Genomic DNA, 9943 nt, shown 5'->3' on the forward strand with positions numbered 1-9943 from the left:
TCTTCTATAGCTAATCTTCCTGCAGATTTCTTGCTAAATCTCTCTAAATGCACTTTAATCCTGTAAAACTCGAATTATGGCATGTGGAACTGAAAGCGTGAGTGTTGTATTTGTTCATCAAGTATAATAATGTTTATAGCATGGAAGATTGTGGTTCATTATTCAGAATCAAAGTATTGTATATGTAATATGAAATAGTCAATCTGCTATCCTCGTGTTTGTCAGTGCATAAGAATGTATTGGGTTTTGTACTAACTTTTCAGCTAACGGAATCTGTATTTCTTACTTTGACACGAGAACCAGGTGATTAACTGTGTCCTCTTTCTTTCTCTGCTGTCTTCAATAGAGCATGCATCATTTTGAACGTGAATTTTCGGAAAAGTAAGCTAATGCTGATTTATCTCTTTAAAGATGCTCTGTTTCTGTATGGGAAAGTTGAATGCAAATCTTGAACTTACTTAGTATTGGGAGGGAATAGAAGAAAAAGATCTCCACATTCTTATGAATTATTTTAATGAAATATAGCATCTTTAAAAACTCTATCACTAAAATGACTAGTTTGCATTCCATTCTCAGCCACGTTTTTAATGCTGTTTGCACAATTACTGTCACTTTAAATTCATAATTAAGTTTTTGTTTCAATTCAGGCATCAAGTTTACAGCATCTGATTTACTTCCTATTCCTTTTAACACACTCTCTTAACAAAAATGTCCCTGTAAAAAACCCTTGGTAAGTTCTTGTTTGTGTGTTTTATTCTTATCACTGCATGAATGAGTAAAATGTGTGTTTGCAGGCAACTTCTTCCAACATATGTATTGGTAAGGTCTAGTTATAACTGTTTTTTCTAGTAAATACAGGAAAACATTTCACTGTTGGACAGAACAATTTGATCTGTAGACATAACTGCATATCCAGTGTGAATTAAGATTTCCTTTGCACCGCTCATGTCAAGAAGGGAAGGACAGCTTGGTTTTGATTGGCTAATTGAAATGAGTTGATTTGGAGATTACAAGAACCACGCTCTGAATTCACAGGTTCAGTAAGTAATGCTCATAGCTAGTCAGATATCACCCTAAGACCTGTGTGTACTTGTTTTAAGGTAGAGCTCAGGTGTAAGAGTATCATTGTCTGTAGGCGGTCTCCCACTAGTTTAGCTGTATGATGTTGTCAGCAGCAAAATTTCAGTAATAGTCAGTCCGGAGGAATTTACCCAACTTACAGGAAGGAAAGCGGCTTCTCCCTCTACTTCCCCATCTTTTTGCTCCCATTGTAAAATAACCAGACCAAAATTTGAATGTGACACATGGAATCTTGACCTAATAACACTTAGTGATCCAGGCACTTTGTGGCTTTATCGCCCCTCTCTCCGTCACGTGTACCTTCTTTCACTGCACATTACCATTGTATTTGTATTCCATACAGAGTCCTGGCCACTGTTTCCACGGTCATTCCTTGTGTCATTCTCCTACAACTGCTTGCGTAGCCTCTTCACCCTCACTGTGCAATTGCAGACAAAGAATCTTGTCTTTGGTCTCTGCAGTTCTTGCATCTCTTCCAAGCCATTTTGTTTATGATGGGCTGGTCCTGGCCCTTTTACAGCGTTCGTCGGATCGGTTTGGCGGTGGCGTGGGTGCGCCAGTCCCCCTCTGTTCTGCTCTCTCCACTTTAACCGCAACAGTGATTATTTCACTGTAACTGTCCTCGGTCTCATTCTTCCTTTGGCTAAGTGTCAAGGTTTGCTTTCCTGCGCTTTGCTGGCCGTCTGTACACCCGTGAGGAATGGGACTCTAACCTAGGGGATGGTTTTCCAGTATTTTTAATGACAAATTGACTTACAGCTTTGGCTGGTGTAAGAAAGTAGATTTGGAACTTAGATGGCCCCAAGACATCACTATGCAGTTTACTTCGGCTTGTGCTAACATTGTGTAATGTTTTGATTACTTAAGAGAGCAGTTGATCCACATGCAACAGGCATGTTAAATTCTTTCTATTGATCTCTGAAATTTCTACTAGGACGTGAGTATTTCTTCTGGAAAGGAGGAGGGTGAAGATGAGCCCAATATGTATGTCCATGTTTAGTTGTCACAGAAGGCTTTCATGCCAATGAGAATTTCTCCTGAAGAGCTGGAAGTGCTAAAATCACAGCATGAATTAATGTACACTGGCAAGATTGGGATGCTTTGTGTGAATACTCTGCATTTTGAGCTTGCTCTCATATGGAAAAAGTCTCCTTTCAAAGACTGGTACAAACAGAACATGAGGGAGCTTTGAGTTACGACTTTTGTCTAGTATTATTGCTTTTTTTTAATTACAGCAGTTACTTTTTGTACTATTTCTTGTTAATCTAAGAGCAGGTGTTAGTGAGGAATGGAGAGAGAAGTGAAGCACAGAGAACTTTGCCTGCTTTTTGTTTTACCTTTCATTGAATACCTCGAGTCCATGTGGCAGAATGTCCTTTAGTTAAAGGATTGCTAGTGTTCGGTACTTGCTTACTTCACAGCAAGCAGTTCTACTTCAGTAACCATCTCTTGTTTTGTGATGTATCATAGTTCTTGCCACTCACCAATATATTCCTCTCTGTAGGGTAGAGCTACCAAAAGCAAGTGTTATACTATATATACACCATCTGTCTCTCTAGTCTTACTTTGAAGTGACTTATGATTCACTGTTGAATAGTTCTAAGGTATTAATAATTATGCCCCTTCTCATTCCAGAAGAGGAGACTAGACAGGCCCTTCATTCCCCATACACTGGGGATATGTTGTAGATGCCACCTTCACGTGGATGTCCTGTGGGATGGCAGGCGCTCACCTCTGAAACCCTTTGCTCTGACTCCAGCACAAATTTTTGATTGTGCTTGTGTGGAAATGGTGGTGCAATGTGCAGCAGCTGAGTTGCACAAGATCAGGGTGTTGAGGGCAAACAGGGCCACCTGCCCGGAGCTGAGCTGCCAGGAGACACCTCCACACACCACTGATGGGCTCCGGCTTCCCAGGGAGTCAGGACATGGAGGCTGAGACACGAGGAGAAGCAGGAGATGGATGTGACTGGGGTAGAAAGCAAAAACTGGAGTGCAAAAGTGACTGGTGGGAGCACGGGAGGCAGGCACGGGGTGTGAGTGGCAGGTGGTTGTGATTCATTCACCCTATGAAACGTGTATTTGTTATAACATGTTTGGAGAAAGTCTGACAGTTCTGTGGAAGTGTAAAACACTTCCAGAAAACTCTATCTGCAGTTAGTGCTTTAAAAATGGAATATAATCTGACCAAGTAGTCATCACAAATCCTCCAGTGATGTGCTCCTTTGTCAGAATATAAAATTAGTTGTGTGAATAAGAACAAGTAGCAAGATTTGCTTCCAGTCTTTCTTACTGTTCATGACGCAAAGAGCGAACTAAGTCACTGGGGACAAACAAGAGAAACTGAGGCTGGGAATTTCTGTTCAGTGATCTCCGTCTCCCTCAGTACAAGATCACATTTGAGTCATGTTTTGCATCCCCGAGTACTGAGGCACTTCAGCCTTTGTTTTAGAGGTGTCTCAGACGACACAGCTCACCTGCAGATAGAGGGATCTGATCACTTGGGCATTTTTTCATCCGTTCTGTTTTTCACACTCCACTGGCTCTGAAGGAAGGAGGTGACCAGTGCAGGACTGACGCAGTCCAGCCAAGCAGCCGCAGTCCTCTGCGGCAGGACCTCCTCGGCGTAATCAAACTCCATCTTCTCTCTCAACTCAACAGGAGCATTGTCGATACCCCCAGCACCGCCACCGCCGCCCCTGCCACCAGCAGCTCCTCCCCTGAGTGCAGAGGTGCCAACGCAGCCCAGCCCGCAGCCCCACGTCAGCGCAAGCCGCGGAGCCTTACTCAGCTCCATCCAAAACTTTCAGAAAGGAACTCTGAAGAAAACACAGACGTGCGACTACAGCGCTCCCAGGATCAGCTGAGGCCGCTGGCCATGCCAGGATTCAATTCCCTCTCCCGCTCCTGTGCTGTCTCAGAACGAGCCTGATGCACCAGCATGTAACGCCTCATCTTGCTGTAACTCCGTTTACTTCTTTTCTCAGCTTTTCTGGAGTAGCAGCACCACCCTGAATCGCTGCCGTGCTGCGAGAACTCCCTTCTTTACTTGCTTTCAAGAACTTTGTTCTCTAGCTACAGTTTCAGGGGTACAGCAACTTCTATATAGCTGAATAAAAAAATCCCAAAATAGGAATGACCATGATCATGGTGAATTAATGCATTGTTTTTCTAGTTCTATTCCACCCCCCCTTTTCTTTTCCAAATTGCAGGAATGTAGTTTTAGGCTGCTCGGTTTTTCAGCACTTTTCTTGCAGTTTTAACTCATCTTGATTCTTGCTGTGCTGAATCAGCGAGTTTTGTTTTAGATAATCCAACACCCTCCTGCCCCCCAACCATCAAACGTACTGCACAGCTGAGGGAACTGGAGAATTAAGTCTTATTCATACCATATTTGCTGGTGGAGTAAAAATGCTGTTTCATTAAATTGTCTAAATGGACACCCTACCTGTAACTCTAAGGGAAAGTGTTTCTAAATGAGGAAACAGTTGAAATGGGAGTTAATAGGGCACTGGGATATTATTCTTGATTTAGTTAAAAGCAAAGTTACTTCAAGTTAATTCTACAACTTAAACTTTATTGAAAGATCCTTTTTGATTTAAAACCTTAAACAAATTGCACTTTAAAGGATTATAGATAATCCATTTTTTTAAATTCAAGTACATCAGTGTTTGTTACTATGCAGAGAATGTCTGTACAAAGTTTCATGTAACCTGTGATATTCAGTCATTTTTATTAAAATGTTAATGGAATTCCTTCGGCAGCGTGGTGGTGGGTATGTTCGGCTAGGATTGCACCTGCCAACTGGACTTCCTAAGAACCTAAGAGGACTTCCGCTAAAAAGAAATGCCCTGAAAGGTTATTCCTGGCCCTCGCCTGAAATAGCACCCGAGGTGCTGGGTCTGCTCGCGGAGGTAAGTGTCTCCTCTCCAACAGTCCCACGGACGGGCAGGCCACCCAGCGCAGGACACACCGCAGTGCAGCGGCTCCTCCGCTCCAGAAGCTGCTGAGCAAAGCCCAGCAGAGCTCTCCCCGCCCGGCAGGACCAGCCCTGGGCTGAACCCCGCCACACAGAGCTGCCGAAAGGCTGCCCCCGCGTCCCAGCTCCTCAAACACCACCTCTGCTGCCGCTGCAGACCCATGCTCAGTACGTCTGAATAAAGTAATTTATTTTGCACTGCAAGAACTATAGTTTGCGCATGCTGTTAGCCCATGTGACGAGTTTTAAAAAAGTAATATATAAGGCAAAGCATCTGGGCAAGTATTATCACTGTATGTGGCAGCTAGTAAAGAAAAATTAGGTAGTGTCTTCCATCACATACTGAAGAGGATCAGGACCTTTGTTTAAGCTCTTGTGCAGAAGCTTTCCTGCAGGAGCAGAGTGCTCTTCCAACTACACACATCAGCCATCTCTTAGCCCATACTGCAGGTTTCCAAAGCCCCTTTGCACAGGCAGTTGCACTCAACTGTTGAACCGAAAACAAGGCTTCGCTCACTCCAGTTTGACCATTCACCTTTAATAAGCCTCACGGCCATGGGCTCTGGGAGAGCTCTACACCATCCATCTTCCAGGGCTGGACTCTTGCTGCGGTTCTTCGCTCACCCACCGCTACAGCCAGGTTACCACAGCTCGGCTGGTAATTACAAGTCAAACAGAAATGGAGGATTTTTTCCTCACTCCAAATTTAGAATCTGAATTCTCCACATAGAGTAGCGCTAACCCACCTGAACTGTCGAACAGACAAACATTAGCACATCGTTGCTTATACAAAGTGTGGCATAGAGGGTAACCCCATATAAATATTCTGGGAGGTCACTATACTTTGTCAACTGTACAAAAGTTCATGTAGCTATACAATAAAGTTACGCATAGAACTTGCCCGTCACCATTGATAACTTTAAAGCGGGACTTTAAAACATATATTTACAACTTAGATATTCAAAGTTTTCTTCACTGCAAATATTATATCCTTCACTTGAGGTGTGCAGTTATCTTCTAAAATTTTTGCATAAGGCATAGGAACATCTGCACCAGTACAACGCACAGCTGGAGCATCCAAGTAGTTAAAGGCAGGTCCTGAAACAGAAGACAGTTGTCAGGTTACCATATACTACGCTTTTCTCTCAATTTCAATTTCTGAGTCCTGATCTATTTAAACAATTTTGTTCTCATTGCTCTAATGTTCCAGAAAGCAATGTTCCTGCTCATTTATCTTCATGTACTGTGGTTTAGACAGAAAGTTTCCATCCTGCTTCTCACACAGTCAAGTTCGTGAGGTAAGAATTACAACAGAACACGAGCCGGATCCACGCTGTGAAAATCTCTAGAGCGTGACAGGTGGGCTCAGGCTCCTCAGTTATAACTTCCTAACTTTGCTTTCAGCTGGTTTTATCAGAAGTCATCAGGATTTAGACTAGGGAATGAGATCAACATGTACATTGCAAAACTCGGTACCTTCCATGATCCTGGCACAGATTTCAGCTCCTACTCCAAACTGTGGCCAACCTCCTTCTACAGTTACAAGATGGTTTGTCTTTACAACGCTGGCTTCCACTGTTTCAATATCCATTGGTCGAATGGTACGCAGATTTATAACCTGGGGGAAAAAAAAAGGTACTTCTTGATTTTTGTCCTTTAGCACTTTCATCTACTCTGACTTTGAAGACAAGAGTTAAAGTTAATAAAATTTGTAACTTTTTATCCTGACAGAGACTGTGCAGAACAGTTTCTGCTGGCTCCTGGAACATCCCAGATCAGTGAGTCTTGCTGTATCGAGATACAACCACACTAATACATATTGTCATTGTTCTGCTTACCATGCTGCTGGCTCAGTCTGAAAATCATGAGCAGTTCTGCTTTAATTTTGTGATGAAAAGGTCAAATGCAGAAACATGAAATGCCCGTACTTGGCTCGCTGACTGTTAAAGCGTTTACAAATAAAGAAACTTGTAGTAATTACACTGAAATTTTGCAGAGCTTGAACAAGAAGACCCTCTGTTGTTGTTTTTTTTTCCCACTTCAGGAAAAGAGAAAACCAACAGAACTGCCACCCACCTCACACTCTACACCTTCTTTGGCGAGTACAGAAGCTGCTTCTAGACAGTGTCCAACAGGTCTAGAGTGTGCCACTAATGTAACGTGAGTGCCTAGAACAGAAACAAGTGTTAAATAAAAACCAAAAACCAAACAACCACCACCACCAAAACCCACCCACAAAACAACAATAACAAAAGAACACTTTAAGATTTAAAATTTTTCTCTGGACCTCAGGCTCCTTTCAAGGTAACATTAGGATTCTCTTCTAAACTTAAGTTCTTTAAGTGTATTTGAAATGCTAAATATTCTACACCCATACACAGCATGAAGAGTGGTAGCAGAAGGACTACATAAAGACACAACATTACCCTTTAGTTTGGGAAACTGAGGAGATATTATAGTTTTCAGATTACCCTTTTTCAAACATTCGTATAATTAAGTGGTGAATTCTGAACAAATGGACTAAAATATTACAGTGGTCTCTTCTGTGTTTCTCACAAAAGTTACACAGTAGGGTGAAAAAAAAAGTTGTTCAGACATATATTCCATCTCTGTACTAGGGAACAAATCTTTCAGAAAGGTATTGTTTTAGATAAGATAATCAAGTGATTTTTCTTTATATGGGCAACAGAACAATTACGTATATTACAGGATAAAATAACATTTGAACACTTAAGATTTGAAATATTTTTCTGTGCCCCACGGTGGCAGTATTCTGAAAAAAAAAAAAAAATCAATCCCCAAGCAGCTCAGTTAACAGAGAAACAAACTATTCTCAGCTTACCTGGCCTTTCTATTTTAGCTTTTCCGATTGGAACAACAAAATCCTTTGACTGTGCCTGCTCAGACAATTCAAAGGCAACACCATACAATAATTCATTTTCCAGCATCACAACTAGAAGAAAACATATTTGGATTAACATGCACATCTGCAGGCAGAGGACTGTCCTGATCAATGGTAATATCACAGCAGAGAAGCTCAGGATGTGAAGCCCATCAGGCAACAAGGACCTGAGTGTGTTTGCAGAAGGAATTTAAAAAAAAATAATCACAGTCTTTACTTCAACATTTAATTATTTTATAATGCTGTCTAGAATCAGTCTAGATCAGGTATTTAACTTTTGGTACATGATGGTAGAATCGCTAGTTTTAGAAATCCCTTAGATTTTGCATGCTCGTTTGGGAAAAATAAAGACAAAGGTTGCCCTACTTTTAATTAATGACGTTTGCAATTTATCATCGGAGTTTCATGATCTGTAAAAATCAGTAACACAGACATTGTATATGCACGAACTGCTCACTCATCTTCATCCTTCTGAAACCCTTTATGTTAGAATTCATAAATGGTTCTAAGTTTCCTGATTGGGACCAAAGGAGCACTAAAGATATATATCTGACAACAGCACAAAATTAGTCCACTGTGAGCAAGGCAAGTGACTTCAGAAAATAATAAATACTTCTGTGCCTTTGTAAGTGCCCTAAAGCTGCAGTAAAGCAACTTTAAGTGTTTTCGGACTTAACAATATTTTTATGTTTGCTTTAAATAGGGCAGAAGAAGAAAATAAACATTCTTTTCAGGATCAAGTGGTAGGTACTGCCACCATCTCCCTGTGTTCACCTGGATTATCATCCCGGATTGCTGATTTCAGCAGACCTTTGGCATCTTCTGAGCTCCAAGGACTAACAACTTTCAGTCCCGGGCAGTGCCCATACCAGGCAGCGAAACATTGCGAGTGCTGAGCGGCGACTCCGGCCGATGCCCCGTTGGGGCCCCGGAAGACGATGGGAACCGCGATGGCTCCTGCAGACATGTAACAGGTCTTGGCAGCGGAGTTTATAACCTGATCGATCGCTTGCATGGAGAAGTTGAACGTCATGAATTCACACACTGGTCTCAACCCCGCCTAGTGAACACATCGGGACATATCTTAGTATGCTTGTATACAAAAACTGTTTATTTTGAGTGTTTAATTCAGAAGTAAGAGAATGTAAATCTACAAACCATAGCAGCACCCACAGCGATTCCCGCAAAGCCCATCTGGAAGAGAAGGAAACCGAGGGTAAGCGCAGGGGGAGCGGCTGATGAAGGGATGGCCAGGAACGGAGCCGGGGCAGCCTCACCTCCGAGATGGGGGTGTCGATCACCCTCTTGTCCCCGTACTTCTTCCAGAGTCCCCTGGAGATCTGCGGGGCAGGACAGAGGAGTCAGGGCCCCGCCTGAGGCCCCTTCCCAACCCGGTAACGGCCGCCACGCACCTTATAGGCCCCGTCGTACTGAGCCACCTCCTCGCCCAGCAGGAAGACGCGCTCGTCCCGCTCCAGCTCCTCATCCAGCGCCTGGTTCAGCGCGTCCCGCACCGTCACCTGCGCGACACCAGCACCGGGCAGGGCGGGGGCACGGCCCGCACCCGCCATAGCCGTCGGGAGTCCCCGCGCCGCCCCGCGCCTCACGGCCCGCCCGCCAGCCCTGAGCGGGAACAAGCCCCTCTCCCCCAACCCCTCTCTCCGGGGTACCCCGTCCCCGCGGCGGCCGCGCTACCTGTGCGGCGGCGGGTGCGGAGAGGCGGAAGCCCCTGCGCTGCTGGAGCGGCCGCCCGGCGGCGCGGCCCTGCGGCGGGAGGCGGGCGCGCAGCGGTGCCCGCAGCCCCGGTGCCAGCAGCCGCAGTGCCGCCGCAGCCGCCGCCATCTTGCCCGTGTCCTCTACCGCCCGCGGCTCCGCCCCCTGCCAGTGGCCTCGCCACGCCCCCCTCGAGCTCTCGCGAGAACGGGCGCACGCGACGGCGGAAGGCGCGCGGCGCGAGCTTTACACGCCACTTCCGGTTTCCCC

The 9943-nt window shown here is 44.5% G+C and overlaps 2 protein-coding genes across 7 annotated transcripts in view; one reads left to right on the forward strand and one right to left on the reverse strand.

Annotated features, from left to right (window-relative positions):
* The window catches only part of PXK (PX domain containing serine/threonine kinase like), a 36689-nt gene extending 31855 nt beyond the window's left edge, over positions 1 to 4834 (forward strand). For 2 of the 6 annotated variants that reach the window (XM_065845469.2, XM_065845470.2), the window contains exons 18-19: positions 648 to 730; positions 3741 to 3870. In XM_065845469.2, the coding sequence (XP_065701541.1) occupies positions 648 to 703 (56 nt within the window). In that variant the 3' untranslated portion in view covers positions 704 to 730; positions 3741 to 3870. Of the gene's footprint in view, positions 1 to 346; positions 382 to 647; positions 732 to 3740 lie in introns of those variants that run through there. The other 4 variants (XM_071812982.1, XM_071812983.1, XM_065845467.2 and 1 more) reach the window with 2 other exon arrangements.
* Positions 4636 to 9837, reverse strand: PDHB (pyruvate dehydrogenase E1 subunit beta). Its single transcript, XM_065845472.2, has 9 exons — positions 9656 to 9837; positions 9373 to 9480; positions 9238 to 9300; positions 9119 to 9154; positions 8735 to 9020; positions 7901 to 8011; positions 7135 to 7226; positions 6535 to 6676; positions 4636 to 6156 (listed from the first exon to the last, which is right to left on the reverse strand). The coding sequence occupies exons 1-9, from the start codon at positions 9800 to 9802 to the stop codon at positions 6011 to 6013; spliced, it is 1131 nt and encodes a 376-aa protein (XP_065701544.1). The 5' UTR covers positions 9803 to 9837; the 3' UTR covers positions 4636 to 6010.
* Positions 9838 to 9943: the final 106 nt, after the last annotated feature.

This window comes from Patagioenas fasciata, chromosome 10, assembly GCF_037038585.1.
Source record: "Patagioenas fasciata isolate bPatFas1 chromosome 10, bPatFas1.hap1, whole genome shotgun sequence".
NCBI classification, from domain to species: domain Eukaryota; kingdom Metazoa; phylum Chordata; class Aves; order Columbiformes; family Columbidae; genus Patagioenas; species Patagioenas fasciata.

Bases quoted from the DNA above. Each gene is read 5' to 3' on its own strand.
- PDHB (XM_065845472.2), bottom strand. From the start codon at position 9,802: ATGGCGGCGGCTGCGGCGGCACTGCGGCTGCTGGCACCGGGGCTGCGG. The intron at 9,021-9,118 runs GTTTGTAGATTT...TGTGTTCACTAG, and splicing joins TCGCTGTGGGTGCTGCTATG to GCGGGGTTGAGACCAGTGTG. The intron at 6,677-7,134 runs GTGGGTGGCAGT...TTTTTCCCCCAG, and splicing joins AAGAAGGTGTAGAGTGTGAG to GTTATAAATCTGCGTACCAT.